At 40.4% G+C, this 26,381-nt stretch overlaps 1 protein-coding gene across 6 annotated transcripts in view; it reads right to left on the bottom strand.

Annotated features, from left to right (window-relative positions):
- Window positions 1–26,381, bottom strand: part of arap2 (ArfGAP with RhoGAP domain, ankyrin repeat and PH domain 2) — a 191,371-nt gene that overhangs the window by 21,882 nt on the left and 143,108 nt on the right. For all 6 annotated transcript variants that reach the window (XM_047386376.1, XM_047386380.1, XM_047386375.1 and 3 more), the window contains exons 24-28: window positions 23,826–23,903; window positions 13,967–14,041; window positions 13,373–13,490; window positions 2,441–2,569; window positions 1,375–1,508 (exon numbers count right to left, since the gene is read on the bottom strand). In XM_047386376.1, the coding sequence (XP_047242332.1) occupies window positions 1,375–1,508; window positions 2,441–2,569; window positions 13,373–13,490; window positions 13,967–14,041; window positions 23,826–23,903 (534 nt within the window). The remainder of the gene's footprint in view (window positions 1–1,374; window positions 1,509–2,440; window positions 2,570–13,372; window positions 13,491–13,966; window positions 14,042–23,825; window positions 23,904–26,381) is intronic.

The following is a 26,381-nucleotide window of genomic DNA, read 5'->3' as shown; positions in this document are numbered from 1 at the left end:
TTTGGAAATCAAGGTGCCAGAGTCTGAAGGAAGACTGGGGAGAAGGAAATGCCAAAATGCCAGAAGTCCAGTGTCAAGTACCCACAGTCAGTGATGGTCTGGGGTGCCGTGTCAGCTGCTGGTGTTGGTCCACTGTGTTTTATCAAGGGCAGGGTCAATGCAGCTAGCTATCAGGAGATTTTGGAGCACTTCATGCTTCCATCTGCTGAAAAGCTTTATGGAGATGAAGATTTCATTTTTCAGCACGACCTGGCACCTGCTCACAGTGCCAAAACCACTGGTAAATGGTTTACTGACCATGGTATCACTGTGCTCAATTGGCCTGCCAACTCTCCTGACCTGAACCCCATAGAGAATCTGTGGGATATTGTGAAGAGAACGTTGAGAGACTCAAGACCCAACACTCTGGATGAGCTAAAGGCCGTTATCGAAGCATCCTGGGCCTCTATAAGACCTCAGCAGTGCCACAGGCTGATTGCCTCCATGCCACACTGCATTGAAGCAGTCATTTCTGCAAAAGGATTCCCAACCAAGTATTGAGTGCATAACTGTACATGATTATTTGAAGGTTGACGTTTCTTGTATTAAAAACACTTTTCTTTTATTGGTCGGATGAAATATTCTAATTTTGTGAGATAGGAATTTTGGGTTTTCATGAGCTGTATGCCAAAATCATCCGTATTAAGACAATAAAAGACCTGAAATATTTCAGTTAGTGTGCAATGAATCTAAAATATATGAATGTTAAATTTTCATCATGACATTATGGAAAATAATTAACTTTATCACAATATGCTAATATTTTGAGAAGGACCTGTATATATATATCCTACTTATTTTGCCTCCTACCTATCCACCCCCCACAATCCCCCACCCAACCCACACCCGCTGTTGCCACTTAACAGGCAGCCCCTCCATCAATTATTAACATTTCTTCACACTCCTTTACGAATCCCATGTTTCAACTACAGAACTATGCTGAGAAGAAAGGCTCTCTGGGGAACTCGATCCTGCTGGTCCTCTCCTGCATATTCTGCATTCTTTCTTTTTGTTAAAAAAAATGACAGAAAGAAATATGGAGCCTGCTGACATCAGTATGTTTTATTTTTCTCTCTAATTTAAAAGTCTAAAAGCTTCACAGTATGCTCAGGGATATATGAAACTGAAACACAAGATGTCAAAGAGACTGGGTGTTTGGCTCTATTAGGTTGCAGTGATGTATGCTCCATTATAACTCTTGTTTTTTCCCTTTATTTAGATTTCCTTGGGATGTCAATCCTCATTGGTCCTCTAAATGACTAGTATTTGCAAGCAAGAAAAAGCACAAATGTTTAAAAGTCTTTACTCGAGGAAGGTGAAATAAGGGCTATTTACTTTGATGTCCCTGTAAAGAAGCAGCTTCTCTGAACGAAGCACGATGTACTTGTCCTGGAATTTGTGACCTGACAGCAGCTTGGAGGATCCATCGTTGAACTTCAGATAGTCGCTTTTTATAAACTGTCTCGGGTCTGTAGAAAACAATGTTGGAAACATGCTAAATTATTTTTGCAGCACTAGAGGAAAGAGGGGAAAGGGGGGAGGGGGAAGAGATTCGGCAAAGGTCGCCAGATCCGGGGCTCAAACCCAGGACAGCGAGACCGAGCCTCTGCACATGGTGGTGCACTTAACGCCTACACCACCCACTTCTCGACATTTGAAAATCTAACTTCAAATAAAAAAAAACACACACACCAAAGTGCATCATTTCATTATCTGTTAAAGATGAAGCTTTTCAAATATTTCCAAAAAGAAAAACAACAAAACAAAGTTCATCACTTTGAACATTAAATATGTAGTCTTTGTAGTGTATTTACTTGCATAATGGTTGAACAGGATTTGAAGATCATTGTATTCTGTTTTTATTGACGTTTTACACAACGTTCCAACTTCATTGGAAATGGGTTGGAATTGATTTGTTAACAAGTTATAGCTGAAGAATATTATGTTTATTGATATGTATTCATTTAGTTTGTTAAACATTTAAGTCTGTATAGTAATAATCTTAACCAAATTTTTCACAAGTTCATATTTGCACACATTATTTTTACCTTTAGCTAATGACAAAGATGATGCTAACTGTAAGTAGTTTATCCAAATTAGCAACACAATTCCAATGCATATTTATTATATTTTGCCATATGTTAATTTTTCCTTTTACCAACAGATTTCAGAGTACTGTGCCAAAACACTTAATTTGTTATGGTGCAAAAACTCAAGAATTATGTAAACATTGGATCTTAAAATTTGATCTTAGAATTTTGTAATGTATTGCTGATAATAAAAACTAAACCACAGTCCTTCTGTGGTGTTACAATGAATAATGCCTACATGTGTGTACAAGAGCATCTCTTCATCTACCTTTGAGCTTCACTGTCTGGGCTTCATTTATAGCATACTCTACCTTTGCCTCCGGCCATTCTTTTGGCCCCTGCAAATTTCTTTATAACAAGAAAAGCAGAGCTTGGGCAGTCCAAGGTACTCCACTCCAACACCTGCTCAAGAATCTTTTCACTGTGGTGCAGCGGCCGCTCTGTTGAAAAAAAAATAACAGACCTTGTGTTATTGGGGAGGTAAGTTGTTAAAAAGGTAAATGTGGGAGTGAACCTTAAAAGATAAAAACATTAAAAAAAACAGCAAAAACGCCATTCTGTCTTCTGGCCTTGCCTGAATTTGACATGCATGGCGTCACACCCAAGACAAACGCATGTAAACCAAATAACAACATTATGATCTCGTTGTTTCTCCCATTGTCATTAAAGAGCAGTTTAAATTATCTACAGAATATCAGGACCTGATTATAAAAACACACTCATGTGAAAAATAGACCTATTATCTCCTCCTAATTGGCGAACAGGGTGCATGCTGTCAGCCAAAAAAAGCAGATAATTTGTGTACTACCTCCTCTGCTCTGATGCTTCCATTTCTACACCCCCATGTTTTTCATAACCAAAGGAGGTGAAAAGAGCCACAGTGGCATAACTTATTAATAAAACAGAGCTTATCTCAGAGCTGGAATCTTTGCAGACCCAGGCCATGGAATTAGTTCCTCTTTTACCAACAAGAATTACCCCCACCCCCGAACCCACCCCGACCCCTTTGTTTTCTTCTTTTTGTTCTTGTTAACTGTGTTTATCTGAATCTATTCACCAAAATGACTAATTAATGCACTCCCTCTCACTTCTTTGTGATTTTACGTGCAGAAACCTGTCACACTGTAGCCTTCACAATAGCTCGACTGTTTACTCTTCCTCGGAAATGCTGGTTTGGCGTGGAAAATATTCGGAACTATCAGCAAATATATAAATATATACATTTAGTATTCAACACACCTTTCGCTGTTAGAAGAGGACGGCATGTCCTCTGGAACTTTGCGAGAAGAAAAATAAACATGAGAGCGAGGTGTAAACTCCAAGTGAACTGATGAAAAGTGCACGGGGGATGGGTGAGCTAAGCAGCTTTGCGACCAAGATGACTTTCCTCTTTGCTTGGCTCTCTTCGTTGATCAAATGGTGAAGTGTGAAGCACAAGGAGCTGTCATTGCCTATTAATGTGAGATGAGGCAGGTCAGCTCTCTAGGCTGATCATGCAGGAAAGATGAAGGTAATCTATGACATATGATGGCAATGATGATTAATTAATGTGCATATCATCAGACCAATGATGCTTGGATAATTTCTCAGTGTGCCGCCACATTCACAGACACTGGTTCATTAAAGAGATAGCATAATCTCCTAGTCGCAAGGCCAACAAATGAGGGTCTGTTGTTCGCCATGAGGCCTGCAACAAAATGCCAGCCATAAATAGTAATGTGACATTAATTGGATACAAAGCAGACCACAGGAAAAAGTTTAAAGCAAGGGCTTTTGCTATTAAGGTTTCAAGATTTTAACTGAGAAACATTGAATTAGTTGTTTAAATATAGTAACCGAAGGATTTGGAGGGAGGGAGGGATGGATGGATGGACAAAAGATTTATTGAAATAAGAAGAAAGGAAATTAAACAAACAGCAACAACAGCATATATAAGTCTTTATGACTTATCTGTAAAGACAACCACAGTTATGAATGGAAAATCTTTATTTTAATCATGTTAACAGAAAAAATAAGAATAAAAAAATAAGAATAATAAACAAACTTAAAATAACACCAGTAAGTCAAGGCTTTTAAAATTCACCTATAACGCGTGATCAGATTAGGATATTAAAAATGTCTACATTATAAATATTTACACCTCTTATATATCTCCCATGTAATAATCATCCAGTTTATACTATAACTGTACCTATGTAATTAAATCCTTATTACAGAGTCTACACACACACACACACATATATATATATATATATATATATATATATATACACACACACACACATACACACACATACTCGTACTTGTCGTGTTCCGCTTTACCCCGGACCAGGTCGCGGGGGCAGCAGACTTAGCAGAGACGCCCAGACGTCCCTCTCCCTAGACACCTCCTCCAGCTCCTCCGGGGGGAGCCCAAGGAGTTCCTAGGCCAGCCGAGAGACATAGTCCCTCCAGCGTGTCCTGGGCCGTCCCCTGGGCCTCCTCCCGGTGGGACGTGCTTGGAACACCTCCCGAGGAAGGCGTCAAGGGGGCATCCGATATAGATGCCCGAGCCACCTCAAGTGGGTCCTCTCGATGTGGAGGAGCAGTGGCTCTACTACTACTTCGCTTTCCGGCTCAACTCTCTCTTCACCACAACGGACCGGCACAGTGCCCCCATTACTGCGGCACCCACATCGATACGTCTGTCAATCTCTCGCTCCATTTTTCCCTCACTTGTGAACAAGACCCCGAGATACTTGAACTCCTCCACTTGAGGCAGGAACTCCCCTCCAATCTGAAGAGGGCAAGCCACCCTTTTCCGGTCGAGTACCACGGCCTCAGACTTGGAAGAGCTGATCTTCATCCCAGCCGCTTCACACTTGGCTGTGAACCGCCCCAGCGCATGCTGTAGGTCTTGGCAAGAAGGGCCCAGCAGGACCACGTCATCAACAAAAAGAAGAGATGAAATCTACTGGTCCCCAAAACAGACCCCCTCGAGCCGTTGGCTGCGCCTAGAAATCCTGTCCATAAAAGTTATGAACAGGAGCAGTGACCAGTGACAAAGGGCAGCCCTGCCGGAGTCCAACATGCACCGGGAACCGCTCAGACTCAGTGCCGGCAATGCGGACCAAACACCTGCTTGTACAGAGACCGGATGGCCCCTAATAAAGGGCCCCCAATTCCATACTCTTGGAGAACCCCCCACAGGGCACCACGAGGGACACAGACGAATGTCTTCTCCAACTCCACAAAACACATGTGGACCGGTTGGGAAAACTCCCATGAACCCTTGAGTACCCTGTAGAGGGTATAGAGCTGGTCCAGTGTTCCTCGGCCGGGACGAAAACCACACTGCTCCTCCTGAAGCCGAGGACTGACTATCGGCCGGACTCTCCTCTCCAATACCCTGGTGTAGGCCTTACCAGGGAGGCTGAGGAGTGTGATCCCCCTGTAGTTGGAAAACACCCTCTGGTCACCCTTCTTATGAAGGGGGACCACCACCCCAGTCTGCCAGTCCAGAGGCACTGTCCCTGACCGTCATGCAGTGTTGAAGAGGCGTGTCAACCATGACAGCCCCACAACATCCAGAGACTTGAGGTACTCAGGGTGGATCTCATCCACCCCTGAAGCCCTGCCACTGGGGAGCTTTTTAACCACCTCGGTGACTTCAGCCTGGGTGATGAAAGAGTCTAACCCCGAGTCCCCAGCCTCTGTTTCCACCAGGGAATGCATGATGCCAGGATTGAGGAGATCCTCAAAGTACTCCTTCCACCCCCCAATAATGTCCTCAGTCGAGGTCAGCAGCCTCCCAACCCCACTGTGGGAGGCTGCACTGATTCCCCCTCCTGAGGCGCCGGACGGTTTGCCAGAATCGGTTCGAGCCCAACCGGTAGTCCTTCTCCATGGCCACAGACCGGGCTGCAGCATGCTTGGCCTCATTGTACCTGCTAGCTGCCTCAGGAGTCCCACAAGCCAACCACAGTTGATAGGACTCCTTCTTCAGCTTGACAGTGTCCCTTACTGCCGGTGTCCACCACCGGGTTCGGGGATTGCCGCCGCGACAGGCACCGGAGACCTTACGGCTGCAGCTACGGGCAGCAGCATCGACAATAGATGCGGAGAACATGGTCCACTCGGATTCTAGGTCTCCAACATCCCCCGGAATATGGTCAAAGCTCTCCCGCAGGTGGGAGTTAAATACATCCATGGCTGAGGGCTCTGCCAGACGTTCCCAGCAGACCATCACTACGTGCTTGGGCCTGCCAAGTCTGTCTGGCTTTCTCCTCTTCCAGCAGATCCAACTCACCACCACGTGGTGATTAGTGGACAGCTCAGCCCCTCTCTTCACCAGAGTGTCCAAAACATGCGGCCGAAGGTCTGACCATACAACAACAAAGTTGATCATCGACCTTCTGCCTAGGGTGTCCTGGTGCCAAGTGCACTGATGGACACCCTTATGCTTGAACATGGTGTTCATTATGGACAATCCGTGACTAGCACAGAAGTCCAATAATGAAACACCACTCGGATTCAGATCAGGGAGGCCATTCCTCCCAATCACGCCTCTCCAGGTGTCACTGTCGTTTCCCACGTAGGCGTTGAAGTACCCCAGCAGAATAATGGAGTCCCGGAGAGGGGCACCATGCAGCACCCCCGACAGGGAAGCCAAGAAGGCCGGGTACTCCGCACTAACGCCCGGCCCGTAGGCCGAAACGACAGGGATGCGACCCTCTCATCCACTGGGGTAAACCCCAACACGAGACGGCTGAGCTGGCAGGCAACAAGCAAACCCACCCAAGCCCGCTGCCTCTCCCCGTGGGCCATTCCAGAGTAAAACCGAGTCCAGCCACTCTCGAGGAGATGGGTCCCAGAGCCCACGCCGTGCGTGGAGGTGAGCCCGACTATTTCTAGTCGATATCTCTCAACCACCCACACAAGCTCAGGCTCCTTCCCCCCCCCCAGTGGGGTGACATTCCACGTACCTAGAGCCAGTCTAAGCATCCGGGGATCAGGCCGCCGAGGTCTGACCCTTCTTGTAGACGGCTTCACAGTTGCATCTCCACTCCAGTTTGTGGTCCAGGTGAACACAGAGGTCTTTATACTCCTCCACCACCTCCCCTTTTTCTCCCATGATGGATATAATGTTTGACCTATTCTTGTTTCTCTTGAAATCTACAATCATCTCCTTAGTTTTATTCACGTTCAAGATGAGATGATTGTTTCTACATCAGGCGTATCAAACTCATTTTGGTTCAGGGGCGACATATGCCTCAATCCAATCTCAAATGGGCAGGACCAGTAAAATTATAGCAAAATAACTTAAAATTATTGTAAATAAGTACAAGCAAATTCTTTAATGTTCACATTTATTGAACTAATTCTCTGGAAAACGTCACAGAATTTCAAATTTCTTGCATTGTTCGGTGCAGATTCAACAATACTGTGAATCAGTTTATCATTAATACATGTGCAGTATAACTTACAGATCACAGGGGATCTGCAAGAAACATTTAGTCATAAGTATCCAAAACTGAGCAATCAAGTACTTACATTATGAATAAAATAACCTGTCAAGATCTAGAAATCATTAAAACACATTTCCACCAGTGTGTGGAAATCTTGACAATTTCAACTGAATCAAACCAACGACAATTAGGCAGGTGGTTAAGTTATTCCTGTGCTAAGGAAATGTATACATAAAAACACAAAACTTTGCCTATGCATAAGCAAGTTTCACCAAACCATACAGTTTTTTACTGAAGCTGCTGACATAGATTTTTGCACAGTGCTCATCAAATATTTTCACATTAACTATTCATTTTTATAGAACTGTCATCTTTATGGTGCAAATGTTGTGCAGCATTTTAGATGAAGTAGACTTAGTTAAATTTTATTTTGTGCCAGAATCTTGGCATATTTTAGCCTTCACAAGTGTATCAATATCAAGCATCAAATCCTGAGAAGCAGCCAATTTCAAAAGTGTCATTCAAATGCTTGTGTGTGAGCCTTGAGTGTAGCTTTGTTTTATTGATGCTCATTACAGAAAAATCTTGTTTACACAGGTATGTAGTTCCCTACATGCACAAAGTCTTTGCAGCAAGGGCTGTCAGTGGGGGGTTTTCAAATGACGTCATAGTCACATGACTGCAATTCGCGATCGCCATCTTGGATGGGAGCTGCAGCCTGTTTTCACCGTTTTAGCGTGATCAGTAAAGCAAAACTCTGGACCACTCAATTTAACTATGGGGAAAACTTGCTTAATTGTGGGTTGTGCTGCACGTGGTAGTCAAGACCAACGTTCATTCTATCTTCTGCCAGCCGTGATAGAAAATCAGTGAGAGAAAACAAAACACTGAGTACACAACTCTGACTACTGTGGCTGAATCGAATATCCAGGGCAGAGGAATCTGGATGTCTTGAACCTCACTCATACCTAAGTGTGCAGTGCACATTTTGTGACAGGTAAAGAAATATCCTGTTACATATATTGTAATAATATCGTGGCCTTATCAGGAGGCTGTACTGTAACGACTCTAGATACTTATCCATGGTCGAAAAAATATGCAGTGTTGCAATATTGTGAAAAGCATGAAGCGATACGGAGAGAGCCAAGATGGTGGACTCGAAGTGAGGTTGCGACTTCAGTGACGTCAGTGAAAACCCCCCATTTGGGGTACCCAGGCAAGAGATATTGATAAAATGTGTCCAAGCCTGCTGAGGCAAATTTGTCCTCTAAATCTGAATCACACTGCAAGATTATTATTTTAAGTTGGATGTCTACAGACAGTTCAGAAGCCTTGACTGTGAACGCTGAACAAACCACTGCAAACACTGTATCAACCTCACCTAAGACCTGAAACTGGCGTAGCAATCCTGTTATTTTGTCTACGTAGTGATCCATGTCCGCAGCAACACTGATCGCACGCACGTCTCTCAGATGAGGAAAATGAACAGGATCACCATTTGACAGCTGTCTCCCACAGCCTCAGCTTTAACTTAAATGCTCGGATGCTGTCATAACACTGTGTGATAACTTTTTTACGGCCTTGCAACATTTTGTTCAGAATATCTAAGTGCTCTGTAATATCCACCATAAATGCAAGATCCTACAGCCATTCTGCGGACTGAAATTCCAATATTGGTTTGTCCCTTTTCTCCATTAACTCTCCCATTTCCTCTCGTAAATCAAAGAACACTTTAGCACGGCACCTTTGCTTAACCACCGGACCTCAGTGTGGTATGGCAGGCCGAAAGGAATGTTTTTATCATTGAGGAGGATGTCAAACTGGCAATGATTCAGACCTCTGGATCGGATAAAATTAAGAGTTCTGACAACCACAAACATGACATGACCCATTTGAAAGGACTTACATCACAGTGCCTCCTGTTGCATACATTTATACATATGCATAAATGTATACATACATTTACAATATAATTACAAAATACAATACATTTACGGCTTGTACTTTCTCTCTGAATTTAGGTCCAACAACTGCTTTTTTCTGATCACTGATAGCGCGCCATCTGTAGCCAAGCTAAAAGTGTGGCTACAGTTCAGTCCAACTCTCTTCAGTGCCCCAACGAGTTGAAAATTTAATCTGCTGTAGTTGTGTCTGTCAGAGGTACTAACTCTTTAAACTCCTTGGTGACCGCCAAAGTCTCATTTACACCACAAATAAATACTGCCAGTTGAGCCACATATGTAATGTCTGTGCTTTCCTCAATTGCAACCGAAAATGCAATACATCACTTGACTTCGTGTTTCACTTGCAGTCCAAATCTGCAAAGTGTTCAGAAAGTTCAGAAGTCCGATAGGCCACAGTGTTTCTTGTAAGGCTTATGTTGTCAAAAGCCTGTCGCTTCTCAGGGCACACAATTTCTGGAGCCTTCAGCATGCATGTTTTCACAAACTCACCCTCGGTGAATGGTTTTGATGCCAATGCCATTCCATTGGCAATAAGTTAGTTAGCTTCCACGGCTGCATCACTTACGTCTCGCCTATGTTTAAAACAGACTGCTATCTTCTCAGACCTACTAACAATTCATTTATTTTCTCTGGTCTCTGGCAACCTTGCAAGTTGTTATATTTTTGGCCATTTTTGGCCATTTTTGGCCATGATGCGTCTCATAGTGGCTCCAAATTTTTCATGACTGACACTTGCTGTGAACACACCAAACATGCTCGTTTTCCATTTTTCTTGGAAAACTCTACACTCCATGTCCACTTTTCTCCTTTTTGACAGCAACATTTTGGATAATGAAGGTTGCAAAAGAGCAGTACAATTGGTTTTAATAAAGGGAAAACTTCTTTATCATTCTCATCCGTCTTTCTCTCTTAATACTGGCGGCTGGTTGCATAAATGGCATGCTGCTGCCATCTACTGTTCAGTTCTGTGCCTTGAAGCTCTCTTCAACTCTTACTAAAATAGTGTAACATCCAGTGGACTGATTTGGAACTGCATAACTGCATAATTGTTTTTACAAATAACCGTGGTACAGGTTGGACTTCCTGGTGGGCCAGGTTTGGCCCGGGGGCCATATCTCATACACCTCTGTTCTACACCAGGCCACAAAGCAGTCCACCAGCTGTACTCAGCTTCCTGTCCATCTCTGATAAACACCACAACTACAGAGTTATCCGAGTATTTCTGTAGATGTCAAGAGTCTGGCTCGTTGCCATGGTTATGCATCATAAAAGATGTCCAAAAGGAAAAATGTATTAGCAAAAATCCTTCTAGCTACACAGTATCCATCAATAGAGGGAACGATCGCCCCCCAAAAAAGCAAACTTCATCCACAAAAGCAGGAATCTGAGTTTTTAAAGATGAAGTCTTCAGAATTATCAAAAGAGATTTTCTAAGTAATGTAACAGCCTTCTAAACGTTATTCCAAATGTTTTAAAATTAATTAGTTAATAAATTAAGCATGGTCCTGTAAAAGCCTTAATTATTCAAGACGGAGGAAAGCCTGCTGTCCCTGACAATATATTTTAGTGTTGACTAAGCTTCCTTAGCCTGGGTTTGCAGACAAAAAAAAAGTTAATGTAGGGTTTTGTGCAAGAAAACAGCAGGACATGACAAAATTAATCATGAATGTGTTTGTAGTAATTATATTTTAGCAAATTAGGCTATTGAAAAACAGCTGTGAATGAACAGTCTATTATAAGAGTGCAATGAGAACATTTTGTCTGATGTGTTGATGTAAAAAGCCTGTGCAAGAGTGGATACTGACAGATGACAGAGAACTTTAGACAGACATGTGACACAAACCTGCACATACAGTGGCCTGAAAAATGGACTTGTCTTTTCAAACTCAAATGTCTCAATGAAACAAATTTTAATATCAGACAAACATAATCTGACTAAACACAAAATGCAGTTTGCAAATCATTGTTTAATTTATTAAGGGAAACAAATCTATCTAAGCCAACCTGACCTTATGTGGAAAACTGAACCTAAGAACTGGTTGTGCAGCCATTAAGTTGTTTACAGCAAAGCAGTCCCAAACCATCAAACCACCACTATGTTTAATTGTCAGTACAATGTTGTTTTTCTAAAACACCTAAGTTTTATGCCGAATGTAAAGTCTTGAGGATCATCAAGATATTTTTTTGAGAAAAGTTAGATTTATCATTGTTTTCTTTTTGGTCAGCAGTGGTTTTGGCCTTGGAACTCTCACATGGATTACTTTTTTTCCCAGTTTTTTCTAAGTATTGAATCCTGAACACTGACCTTAACTGAGGCAAATTCTTTAGATGTTGGTTCTGGGCTCTTTTGAGACCTTGTGAATGAGTCATTGGTGCTGTGTGGGGTTAATTTTGTCAGCCAGCCACTCCTGGGAAGGTTAAACACTGTTCCATGTTTTCTCCATTTGTGAAGAAAAGTTACACCAGCCATTTTTATATTCCAAAGCCTTAGAAATGGCTTTGTAACCAGTTTCAGACTGATAGACTTTGTTGTCAATGACTTTGTTTCTCCTCTGTTCTTGAATTTTCTTTTTGAAACAAGCATAATGTGTTGATGTTTGACATAGCCCACTTTATTGTGTCAGACAGATTGCATTTAAAATGGTTCATTATTCTAAAAGGTCATGCAGTAATCCAGCCTAGCTATGGCTAGTGAAATTGAACGCAGCTTTCCAAAAATGTGGTTAATACCATTACCTATATGGGGCCATATTAGGTTTGATAGATTTTTTTTCCCTTTAATACATAAAACCATAATTTAAAAACTGTCTTGGTATTTTGTCAGCTTTGACTGGTAATAAAATGTGTGACAATAAAGCAAACAAATGAAGAAATCTGTAAGTAGTAAATTTGTTTTTGCAGCAATGTAAACTGTGACTGCCATTGTTTGTCAGTGTAAAGTTGAAAAGGGCTTAAAAGAAAATATTTCCAGTGTTTACCACCTAAGAAGGGCATTCTGTTTCTACGTTACCCTGCTCTCTTTAAACTGATATATACAAAAGGTCTGCTGTCAGCCAAACAATGCTAGGGAAATATAAGTGGCTATTTGAGACAAGTTATTTTGCAATTTTTATTTGTAGAGTTAAATGTTTTATAATTAGGTTTGAATTGGACGGTACATAATTTGATCTTGATCCGACTTTATAATTGGATTTTATTATTGTATTAATGAATTCATTGTGAAGTGCCTTGAGTTAAAATATGTTGTTTCTTCTTGCCTCTAAATGAACAGCATAATTTCTGACCTGGAGTGGATCGCTTGCAGCGTGAGTGCTTGCTGGGTCCCAGTGTACCAAAAGCAGAAAGAGAGGTGATGTATAAGCAGTGCAAAAGAAGAAGAGTAGAAACATGGTAATTGCCCAATTCCCAAGACAAAAGACTTTAGAAATGTCTCTTGGGGCTACGGCGAGTAGCAAAGAGGTGCAGGCACACAACTACAATTGAGCACCAAAATAGTAACAGTAACCCCGATGAGATGGATTTTCTTCTTCTCAATCAGTGCAACACTGGAGCAATACTGCCCCCAAAACAATCCATTGGAACTGCATAAAATTGTTTAGCCCGGTCTAAAAAAATCTCTGTGTGAAAACAAAGCAGGCCAATGAAAGGTGTGACTTTTCTCAAATTTACCGATCCAGCAATGTGAATGTACCCTTATTCTCAACAACTTAAACATACAAACGCATTTGACAAGTCATGCCATCCCATGCATCCTCAAAATAATCTAACCTGAATTGCATTATCAGATTGATATTAATAAGCATTTGGGAAAATAACAGAAGATATTGCATACCTAGTTCTCCATTCTCGATGACTTCAAAGGTGGTCCACAAGTCGTCTGCCTCAAAAGTGCCATTTCTCATACTCAGCGCGGTTTCTACAAGTTCTGAAGATCGCATACCTGGAGTGAGCTACCATAAGGAATACGCAAAATAAAGAAGAAATAGTCACATGGAGAAAATATCCTGAAAAAAACATAAATCTATACATAGTTATTTATTGTGACAGTGAGGCAAAAGTATACCTGTCTCAACAGTGAGAACGTTGCCACTCTAAGTTTTATCTTAACCTAAACCCTCTTAAGGATTGCAGCAAACTTAGAATAGTGAGAGTATGTGACCTTCAGCTGCCTGCACCACTTGGAACATGCAATTACTTGCACAATTTAAACAGATTTATTTGATTAGTTGGCTTTTGATTCATTTCATTGGAAGTAATCCCACCAGGTTAAACCACAGATGTCTCAGCCTTGTTCTATCAACCTCCATTTCTTGTTCAACCCAACCTTTTCACCCCGAACAACCTCCCTCTCCTCTTGCTCTTGCACGTCCCCCCTTACTTCAGAGCATCCAGAAAGCAGCAGCCTATGCATAAGACACACTCTCACCTTTATTAAACAACATTGCTCTGGCTCTCGTCTTTCCAGGTACACCTCGAAGATCAAATCCCCTGCTGGACAGAACTGGAGAGTAAGGAGGAAAAGAAACTGCATCAGTCAAGTGAAAAACAAATTTTACATTGTTCTTGTTTGTACAGAATTTCAGCTCCAAAGTGGTAAACTTCAAACTAGAGAAGAGAGAAATAGTTAAGATAGAAGGAAAATGCTACTGCAGCCAGCTCCTGTTCAACGGGAGAATACAGCATTCAGACATGCCAACAGACAAAGAAGCATGTGGAGAGCATCAGTTAAGTTAAAACTGAGGGAAATATGTCCAGTGACAAAGCAAATGTGTCCAGTGACAAAACAATAGGCCTTTTTTTTGCAAAAAACAACTATAATATTGTCTTTTTGTAAGAGAAAGTGCAAGAATTTCGAATAAAAAATGAAAATCTAAATAAAAATTTAAAGGAAAGTAGATTAGTTGAGAATAGTTGTAACTGGAAGCACTAACACCGGTTTGTCTGAGAATGACATGAACCCACCTAAACCTCCCTAATATGAACTATTAATCATTAAAAACAGGCATTGTTTCATTCCTGCAGTTGGGGTCATCCATTTTGGTCGGGCAGTTCAACATGCGCAGCTCAACATACGTCGCAGCTCTGACGTCACCCACGATTAGAAAACCCACGGAAAATAAACTTTTGTTGCCATTTCCAGCGTGTCTCATAGGACAACGCATCGGAGGCGCATATCTGGAGAGACAAAAGCTCGCAGGCAAACGTTTTCTTCACATGACCATTCCCGGACAAGCTTGAAAGCTGAAAATCTGTCAAGAAGATCAGAAGATACATATACTGATTGAAGACCCCGCCGACACCCGGCGCAGGTGAAAAACCCACAGAGGTTTTATTTCCAAGAAGATGGGTTTCCTCTTTGTTGATTCAGTCAACTAAACATTTCCATTTATTTTTCCCCGTTTTAGACTGATGAGTTTTCAATTTTTTTTTTTTTTTTGTTGATCATGGACGCATGATCGCCCCCCCCCACCTCGTTTTTCATCAGACCTGACCCATCCTCAACTAGTGGAGAGAAGAAATTAACGTCAAGGTAATCTCGTTCTTTTTTATATTAAATCGGATAAGTGCATTTAGAAGTCTGGGCAGGATGAGGCATAGTTAAGGTGATTTAGAATCACCTGTAGTTAATTCAAGGTATCAACTTGTTGCATGCAATACTGATTGAAGTGTTTTATGCTGAGCTGTGTTTGATTTGCTGTGCAAGTGCTGCTGAATCATGTGTGTTCATGTTTTGTCCGGCTGATCCCTAATCAGCCAGGAGTTAAAAGTTGGACTTTTTCATTCAAAGCAATTGCGGTCTGGGCCTCGCTTGACCACTCCTTTGTTCCAGTTTTATTACTAGAGTTTTTCCATTGAGTTTCTGCCTCAGAGTTTTATGACCCTTTGGGACAATCAGCCCTAGTGGCTAAGGGCCCACTGTCTACCAGCTGATCGCCGCAATCGTGAGATCAGCACACCAGGAGGGCTTCTCTTTCCAAGTTAACCCAAAGTTCACATTTCATCCATAAAACTGTTGGTTTGATCTTCATAGACACTCATTGCGCATATATTTTTCTTTTATTATTATTGTTAGGTAGTCATTTTTATCCCCTTTGTGTAGAATAGTGCTTGTTAGTTAGGTGAAAGTTTTTGGACCAGAATAGTAATTATATCAGGGCTATATGGCTTCAATAAATCTTCACATATACATTTAAGAGAAGCGTTTGTGTTTCTTTCGTACAAGAGTGATTTATCTGTCAAAAATAGGCTCAAAGTTCCCCCACCTTCGGTGAAGCAATTAAATAAACAGTGACAATTAGTGGTTTGGGTTAATAATTATCAATTATTAATGATAAATAACTAATTGTAATTATTAAGATCTTTGAGGCCATAATCAGAACACCAGAGGACATCTCTGATTTCTATTTGTAAGTGATGATTATTGGTTAAAAATATTTTCCTGAATTATGATTTTTAATTATGATTTTTGGTAAATATTAATTAATCAATAATCATATTCCTTACACTGCCATATTCAAGTTGGTCTATGAAGCTTAGAAAGAGGCTAATGAAACCGGAGAATCTGAGCAAAAACAGAGAACAAATGTACCCAGTAGACGATTCCACAATCTCTCTCTGCTTTAATTCATCATGAACACAATCTAATATCATTATATCCCTCATCCCTGCCATCAATATATCCTTTAAAATACATGTTTTCTCACAAATACCTATAACTTGTTTTTTCAACACATAAAAAAATATGCTTTGCTTTAATACATTTTTACTGTCTGTCAGTGCAGCTGAAGCTTGGTCAGATTGCATATAGAGCACCTCTATACATTTTTTTCGAATCTGACCAAAGATTTTGAATTAGATTTAGGTCTGGGTTTTTTGGACAAATCTAACACATGAACATGCTGTGAAGTAAAACATTTATTGTAGCTCTGGCTGTCTGTTTAGGGTTACTATCATCATACACCCCAGTCTCAAGTCTTCTGCAGCCTCTAACTGGTCTTAGAAGATTTACTCGTATTTAGCGCCGTCTATCTTCCAGTGAACTCAGGACGGCTTCCCTCCTGAACAAAAGCATGATGCTGCCACCACCATGTTTCACTTTGGAAATGGTGTGTTCAGGGTGAAGTGCAGTGCCAGTTTCCATCCACACATAGCCCTGCACAGAACTGGCCCAATACTGTACAGGATCTTAAGCATAATTTGATGAAATTGAATTTCATGAAAAGGAAGGAATTTTATGAAATTCCTTCTAATTAAAGTCAGATTTAATAAAGCTTTTTTCAGGACAAGGATTCTGAATTTTCAAGAAAGACTTTGGAAATCTCGCTCTCTAGAAAATGGAAAACTAAGTGAGCATGAAGGGGTTCCATTTTCCTTTCCTACCTTGAAATTACAGTTAGCTCTTCTTTGTCATTTCAATGGGCAGGTGGATCGAGGTCCATTAATGGCTTGAGCTGTCTTATAATAAGAGGGATAGGGCCTCTTCTGACTCCTGTGGCCCAAAAATGACTCAGAAATTAGAGCCATTTAAACCAATGGAGCAAAAAGCTGTAATTGTGAAAATGTCACAGGCGGATATGAAGCCACATTGTTACGCTCTGTTCTCTCTTTACCTCCTTCTATTCACTTTTGTATGAAGGCAGGAGATCCGTTGAATCTGTGGAGCTTTGACTGAAGAAAATTGGACAGAATTAAGGCATTTTTCTAGTTAATTAAAGCTCTGCTTGTGCTGGTTGTGAATGCAGGATATCAATTTTGGAGAGTCAGTACTAGCTTAAAAGGCATGACACTGCGTTGCACCTCATTATGTCACTTATTCACTTACTCCCCACTGTACGCCTAGATATCCTGTCCTCTCAAGGATACATCCTTGCCACTCCCTTACAGATTTTTTCAGTTTTTGCTTGTTTATTTAACTTGTGTGTTAGGACATTGAATGAATTGTTATCAAAGACTACTGAATACTAAAAGCAGAGATTAAGTGATAATTTCATTTATTATTGCAAAAAAGCAAAAGCGACCAACCAAACCAACCTGGCCCCCTTGTTAAACCATGGTTTTCTTTCAGTGGCAACACCCAGCCCTGATTCTTGCCTGAACTATAGAATCAAGAAATCCTTTGAACCGAAACCGCCTCATAGCATAAAGCAGACTATAAGACATGAAAAATCATTCCCCAATCAAAAGAACGCCAAGAACAGATGATAAACCAAGTTATTGACATCTATCAGTCGGGAAAGGACTATATATAGCCAAATGGGGGGCTTTAGGACTCACTCAAACCACAGTGAGAGCCATTATCCACAAAGTGAAAAAATAATGGTGAATTTACCCAGGAGCTGCTGACCGTTCAAAGTTACTCCAAAAGTGCTTAATCGACTCATCCAGGAGCTCACAAAAGAACCAGGAAAAATATCTAAAGCACTGAAGCCTCTCTTGCCTCCATTGGGGAGTTCCAAGGCTAAAACCAGTGCTGACAAAAAGGAACCACAAAAAACATCTTCACGATTCCCAGGGCTTTTGGGAAAACATCCTGTGGACTGGTGGGACAATACAATGCCATTGAATCGAACATGGTTGTGTTAGCGCCATGGTCTGGAGCTGCTTTGTTGCTTCAGGCCCTGGATGATTTGCCCTAACTGATGAAACCATGAATTTTACCCCCAAAAATCCTAAAGGACCATTTCTGGCCATCTGTTCATAAATTTCATCTTAACCACACTTGGATAATGCAGCAGTACAATGCGGCAAACCACACCAGCACATTTATCTCCAGATGTCTCAAAAAAACAAATATAAAAAGAAAATGAAGATTTTGGAGTGGCCTAGTCAAAGTCTGGATGTAAATCTGATTAAGCTGCTGTAGCATAACCTTAAACAGGCAGTTCATAGTTAAACAGCCTCCAATGTGGCTGAATTAATACAAGTGTGGGAGAAAAAAATGGAACTGGAAAATTACTTATTCACACAGGGCTGTGTTTGATTGGATACTTTTTTCATTTGGAAAATTTAAGTCTGACAAAAAATGTAAAAAAACAAATAAATCTGCAACGTGGCAAATACAGCCTTTCATATTTACCTCCCACAAAGTCCTAAAAGGTAGCAAATTGCTAGACATATTGCCCAGATGGTCCTCCTAATTGGTGGTACAGCCTCAATATTTAGACAACTGCAATGAATCAACACAGCACATGACTGCTCTTCTATTTCTCTATTGCTACAATAACAGTGAATGAAAACTGAGGCTTGGCATGTAAGCACTTAGCTGAAAGTGCAGCTGGGCTTAAGTACAGCCTAACTGAGCAATTCCAACAGCTGTAGACTGGTAGAGATGACTAAGCCAAGAATAAAAGTGATTTAATGTCTCAGGAGTATTTGGTTTATACTCTTTTTTTTTTTTTCTAAAAGAGAATTTGATGGCGACTTTTTTGCAGCATTTCTTTTTTGCAGCATTTCTGTAGCAAGAAGTCAAAAAATGTCTCTTGCCAAGTTAGATCCGAAGTTAAAAAGCAGTGAAAGCATCTGAAAGAACCACATTGTATGGGGGAGGGAAAAGTATGGTGCGTACAACACGAAATCTGAAGAAGGAACATTTAGATGACGAGTGAAACAATCATCCAGATTTGTAGTTCACTACAAACACTTTTTTTTTTCCCCAAACAATATTTTGGATATTTATCTATTGTTGGACCACTTGTTTGCTGAGTATTGGATTATCTGGACGTCGCTGTCACTGTGCCCCTCCAATGGCATCGGCCATTTTGTACCCAGGACAGCCCGCTCCTACATATCCCATCGAGCATTGCGACTGATATGACTGGGCGTCCCCAGTCTGATGTCACAGGGTGCTATATAGGAGGCGCTCATGTTTGAAAACTTGCCTTCTGCTAGAAACCGGTCTGGCGATTGAAGCGCGTCATTTAAGAGAAGAGCTCTGTGCAGAGTTTCATTCATTCTCTCTCGTTGGACAACGAACCATTCATAACTGAAGCTTTTGGACTAAGAAGGCCAGAGATTTCACTTTGCCGATCGAAGACGTGAGTTAACACGTAACTGGAGACACGGAGTTTCGGAGAGACGAACCGCTTTATTTTCAAGTCGACTTTGATGGTCAGATCATATTTTTCCTTTTTGTCAAGAAGACCAAAGGACAAAGACTGACCGCTCCCCTGAAGTTAATTGTGGACGCACATTAACTTAACCCCATTTTTCCTCGCTCGAATCCCCTCACTTGGAAGAAGACGACACAAGTAAAACCCATCTTTTATTTCTTTATTAGAAGGCCTGGGCAGGGTCAGAGGTTGTAGAAGCGATCAGAATCGCTGGTTAGGATCTCATGTGTTCTGAATAATATGTGCATGTAACCTTGCTTGTTGAAACTTTGATGGGTTATGTAATATCGGGATCCGCCGTGTTCCCCTGAGCTGTTTGTGTTTACTATCTGAACGCGGGTGCGTTGCAAGACTGGACTGTTAAAACGACCTCATGGTAAAATTCTCCATTTTACCTTTGTCTTCAATCTCACTGTGCTAGCTTGCTGCCAAAAGTTATCAATCCTTTGTGGTCAGGAGTTAGGGGGAAGTTTTATGATCAGAAGACCATAAGGACAGTTGGAGCTGTGCTCCAACCCCCACCACTCGCCACCACTCATATCCTCCACTCCCTTCGTCTGTAGTGCCATAAACTGCTGGTTGACTCAATACATACCCACTACCGTTTGTTGATTTTGCTTATTTAGATGTGTTACCCCTGTGTTTGTAGAATTTTGCATGTTGAGTAGGTGAAAATTAATAAATATTCACATAGATAAAGAGAGAGCGTTTGGTGTTTCATTGTGTGCAAAAAGTGATGTGTCAGTCAAAATAAGGTTCAAGTTCCACACGTTTCGGCAGAAACGGTCGATTAAACAGTGACATCTCCGGCAATAGTTATTAATTATTACGGAGTATTTAACGGTTGTAATTGTCAGAGGCGTTGAGCCACAATTACAACACCAGAAACATCTCTGGTCTCGATTCGTAAATGAGGATTTATGGTTAAGAAATTGATTTTGTCAGATTATGATTTGTAATTATAATTATTGATCAAGATTATTCAATCAATAATCATAAACCCAACACTATTCACAGTTTACTTGAATAATCTGACATTTTTCCCTGCACTAATATCATTTGGCTGAAAAATATTTTACAAAAGTATCTTAGGTTATTAATAAAGCTATACAGTGTCCTTTACATTAAACGATACACCTGGAACAGATGTGTGTATAAATAATAAAATAAAACAATATTGCCAGAAGAATAATGTTACACTTAAAAACTGCCACAGTTCAGTCACCCAGTCAGCAGTGGAGATTGTTTAAAACCTCTCGTACCCTCCTCATCCGCATGGCTCTACTTAGCCACAGTGAGGCTTCAACAAGTCAGAAATTTACTCAGGAGTTTGACCATGCAAATCACTAGATGATGAAACCACGTTAACAATGATGAGATATTAAAACAAAAATCATGTGTGTTTTATGAGTTTAAAGTAAGATTCTTGCTGCAGAGTTTTATACAAACTTAGGAGGAAAAATGACAAGAGAAGATTGCATCACAACTATCTAAATAGGAAATGAGAGCATGCATAATCATCTCCAGTGCATGACTTTACATCAAGACTTTAAAACTGGAAAGTCACTATTGTCTTTGACTCATTGGTAGTCATAAGTGCCTTACATGCATACAGTGTCCTGTTTCTTACATGTTTTACATTGTTGTGCTGAATATTCTTAATAAAACACAAGATAAACACAGATTTAATATATTTTAATATATGATTTTATAGCATTTGTTGAAATATAAGAGCTCTCTAATTCATTCATTCATTCATTATTTTATCTTTAGGAGACAAAGCGGCAATAATGGAGATTTGAGGGCATCTCATAAAATGCCAACCCTGCTAATGGCTCCAATTAAAGATGCAATAAAAAGAAAAAAAAAAGAAAACTAATTTTTATCCTTTATTGTTCTCTGTCAGAAAAAACCTACAGCTTAGTAAATCAGTGATTAAAAGGCCAACATAAGTTCTGTTTTATGTGACAGCTTATATAAGCTTCAGACACACTATAAATAAACCGAAAAGAATGCATAACCACTTTATCCAACCTTTATTAATCTGTGGGTGGCAAATTACATTTTCAAAAACTCTTATCATGGTTTCAGACACAGAGAGTGGTGAGGAGATGGTCTACAGGGAAATAGAAGAATGGGAAAAAAGCCATTTCAGTTAGTGGCTTTTACAGGGTTCCTACTAATGATTGATGTCAAAATTCCATCTTTTCTAGATTTTATGGGAAACGTTTGTGCACACAAACAAAGAATCTGCTTTTAATGTACATACATTTTCAATTTAAATATATAAATTTGGTGGAAAATAAAGGCTTTTTTTAATCTTTTGATGTAAATATAAATATAGAAAATGTTTTTACCAAAGTCAATTTGTACACAAATGCATAGTATCAGTCTGGGATCTGTTCTAGTGATGTGACGGTTGAAAACAAAATGGCTCTTACAGCCAGCTCTTTGAAGTGAACAACAGGAGCCGCTTTATGTCGAAGGATTTTTTTTCCCCACTTCTCTCGCTCTTTCTCTCTCTTACTTTTTACCCCTCAAGGCGTATGTGATTGGTCAATATGTGTCATCATCTCATGTACTAGCAGAGAGGTGGAGGGTCGGCAGTTATACACATTGCCTATTTGACAATGGGTGTGGCCAGCGCTGAAACAACATGAGAGGCTGAGTTTATGTTGGAGTTTAACTCTGAAACGGAGATTCTATGTTTCCTGGCATACTGGTCTTGCTACATTTTAATTTAATAATTCAATTTACATTTTAGTGGGCAATAAATTAATTCCAACAACAAAAATTTCAAAAGCTAATGGGGAGCTGAAACAGCCGGCTCTTTTCTGAGCCTAAAGAACTGGTTAACTGAAAGGAGTTCCCATCATTAAAATGTGACAGCATGGGGGAGAAATGATCTCTGTGGTGTTATCATTCCTTTCTATTTGTTTTAAAATATAAACAAGAAGTGTTTTACATGACTTCATAGCAGATCCTTATGTTGGACAGGATTTACATAAGAACTATGCAAGAAACAAAAAGAAAGGAAGAAAGGAAGTTGCCATGAATGGAGCACAACAGAAACAGAAAGGAAATAAAAAAAAAAATGAAGGACTGAAGGAACGATAAACATGTCAGGACCAGAAGAATGTGGGAAAGAAAAAATAAAGGACAGTGGGAAAGAAATAAAAGAAACCACGGTAAAATAAATGACCCAAGTAAGAAAGGAAGCAAGGACAGACAGACAGACAGACAGACAGACAGACAGACAGACAAAGAAAGAAAGAAAGACAGAAAAAGAAAGAAAGAAAGAAAGAAAGAAATTGAACATATAGACATAAAGGCATTAAATCTAGAAATACAAACATTTTTCTAGACTTTTATTATCTTGGTTAATACTGATATTACAAACCGGAACGTTTTAAATGTGTGAGAACCCTGTTTTTAACTGTTTACCAACACACGAAGGCTCCTCAACATCAATCGACACAGCAGCTAGAAACAAAGCCAGCAAGTGATTAAAAGTGACTGGGAAAAAGTAAAGATAATTACTGCAGCATTAAATTACTCCGAGGCTTTAGAATGCTAATTCATTCCTAAATTAAAGGTACCAACCTGCATTCACTTAATGTAGATGATACAACTTTTGCATTTCCCGAAGTCTCCCTTGTTAGAGTAAGTGTGAATGATCAATGTCAGACAGAGAAGTAACTTTACATTTTTAAAACCTTATATTAAAACAAAAAGCTTGAACATTCTTCTGAGCTTGTGCAGTTTTACCTGGACAAGCTTTCCTCTGAGTAGCCCTCAGGCCTGACATGCTATGAAACAGAACAGACACGTTGGAGAGAAGATTGTGGGGGCAGAAAGCCTTCATAAAGAACTATTTTCTGTTTACAGCAACGGCTGCACCACGGGATTTAATTTTCCACCAACTTATCTAAACTAAGAGGGTTTTTTCCATCATTCAGGCATAAAGTACCTGCTGTAAAGGTCAACGAGAACAAAATCCCAGCTTCTGCTCCCTCTGCCTCCCCTGTTCCTTTCTGCTAGAAAAAAACAACAGGAAAACGAAGCCTATGCTTGAGTCCCCTGATGCATACAGGCAAATATATGTGCACACACACACAAGCGGCTCTTGCAGAATCAGAACACGGAATTCTATCAGGGCTGTGTGGGTCAGCTTACTGTTGAGTCCTTCTTTTCATTCCAGCGTGTGATGAAGCTATTTTCTGTCTCCATCTGTTGTACCTGGTCTTCATTGACCTGTTTGAGACAACACAGAAACCCATCAAAGCTCACAAATGGATACCAAAAAACCCACATTTAAGACACCTGTACTTGCTTTCTGGAAGCATGAAGTCAGTCTGACGTTGCACATTATTTGGATTTCAATGTGATAAATCAATACAAAGTAGTGTATATGTGTGAAGCTAAGGCAAAATGAGACAGGGTTTACAAATCTGTTACAATGAACTCTGGACTTTGACTAAGTTGGAAACTGTGGTGTACATTTGTCATCAGCCCCCCTTTTATTCTCACACACCTAAATAAAATACAATACACCCAATTGCCTTCAGAAGACACCTACGTAAACTGTAAACAGAGTCCGCTTGCTTTCTCAGCATAAATACAGGTGTTCCTTGACAGTCACAGAAGTAAAGCATTTCGAAGGACAAAGAACAGTATGGAAATCAGGAATAAAGCTGTTGAGAAGTTTAAAGCAGAGTTATGTTATAAAACATTATCCAAATCATTGAATATCTCACAGAGTACAGTTCAATCAATAAACTGAAAGGGAAGCACGCAAGAGGTCCACAGTAATTCTGGAGCAGTTGCAAAGAACAACAGCTCAGGTGGAAGAATCCTTTGACATGAGAACCATTAGTTAGCACTCTGCCAAAAAAAGATACTTTGTTTACAACACACAAACTGCGGCAAAAACGAACAATGCACATCACCCTGAACACACCATCTGCATTGTGAAACACTGTGATGGCAGAATCATGCTGTGGAGTGTTTTCATGAGCAGGACAGCTAGTCAGAGTTGATGAGAAGGTGGATGAAGCCAATTACACGGCAATTGTGGAATAAAACCTCTTAGAGTCTGCAAAAGACTTGGCACCAACCTTCAACATTATGTTGGCACTAGAAAGAAGTGTCAAGTCAAGTCAAGTTCATTTATATAGGGCTTTTCAGCAACAAGGCACTCAAGGTGCTGTACATACGGAAAAACGTTACAATGATACAGAACATCGAACAACAGAGGTAATTTAAAAAAAATAATAAAATAAAGAGAATAGAATGATGGATAAGAAAATGAAAGGAAAATTGGACTGAAAACATAACTAATAATGTTTAGATGGCATAGTCAAAGGCCACTCAAAACAAATAGGTTTTTAATCTTGATTTAAAGCAATTTAGGTTTTTGGCGCTTTTACAGTTTTCTGGGAGTTTATTCCAGATTAGTGGAACATAAGAACTAAAAGCTGCTTCTCCATGTTTGGTTCTGGTTCTGGGTGTGCAGAGTAGATTTGAGCCAGAAGACATGAGAGGTCTGGGTGGTTGATACACTGACAACAAGTCTGTAATGTATTTTGGTGCTACGCCATTCAGTGATTTATAGACTAACAGAAGTATTTTAAAGTCTATTCTCTGAGCTACAGGGAGCCAGTGTAAGGACTTTGGAACCGGGGTGATGTGCTCCACTTTCTTAGTTCTAGTGAGGACGCGGGCAGCAGCGATTTGGATCAACTGCAGCTGTCTGATCGACTTTTTAGGCCGACCTGTGAAGACACCGTTGCAGTAATCAATTCTACTAAAGATGAACACAAGAATTAGTTTTTCAAGGTTCTGCCGAGACATTAGTACTTTAATCCTGGAGATGTTCTTTAGGTGTTAGAAGGCCGACCTAGTTACTACCTTTATGTGTCTCTGAAGATTCAGGTCTGAGTCCATCACTACACCCAGGTTTTGAGCCTGACTGGTGGTTTCTAGCTGTATTAACTGAAGCTGTGTTCTAACTTTTAAACACTCTTCCTTTGTTCCAAAGATTATTACTTCAGTTTTGTTTTGATTCAGCTGAAGAACATTTTGGCACATCCATGCATTGATTTCTTCTAAGCATTTACCCAGCACTTGAATGGGTTCATGGGTTTTTTCAGTAAAGAATTTAGCAAATTCATTGCAGGCCCTGGTTCAGATGCTATAGTTACAGGAGAGTTTGTTAACCTGTTGACCGTGGCAAATAATGCACGAGCATTGTTAATGTTTTTGCTGATGATCTCAGAAAAGAAAGACTCCCTTGCATTTTTCAGTTGTAGGTTATATCTGTATAGTCTCTCTTTATAGATAATATAGTGAACCTGGAGTTCAGTCTTTCACCACCTGCGTTCAGCTTTTCGACACTCCTTTTTTTCAGTTCTGACTGGTGGAGCACTTCTCCACAGAGACATTTTCTTCCCAGAAACGACTTTCACTTTAATTGGACCAATTGAATCAATGATGTCCGAGATTTTAGAATGAAAGTTTTCTACCAGCTCATCTACAGTGTTACAGGGCAAAGTGGAGGTAGAAGAGTAAATCTGGTTAAAGGTTTCAGCAGCATCGTCCTTAAAGATGCACCACCCCTCCACCTTTTCTTTGCTGTCTGCTCTAACAAAGAAAATTGTAGTTCGGAGGCGTTGACTCTATCAGAATGGGAGCTTCACTAAATTCATGTAATCATGTTTCTGTTAAAAACAT

Source organism: Girardinichthys multiradiatus, chromosome 14, assembly GCF_021462225.1.
Source record: "Girardinichthys multiradiatus isolate DD_20200921_A chromosome 14, DD_fGirMul_XY1, whole genome shotgun sequence".
In the NCBI taxonomy this organism is placed as follows: Eukaryota; Metazoa; Chordata; class Actinopteri; order Cyprinodontiformes; family Goodeidae; genus Girardinichthys; species Girardinichthys multiradiatus.
The sequence above is the reverse complement of the archived record's forward strand: the minus strand, read 5'-3'. Positions and strand labels throughout refer to the sequence as shown.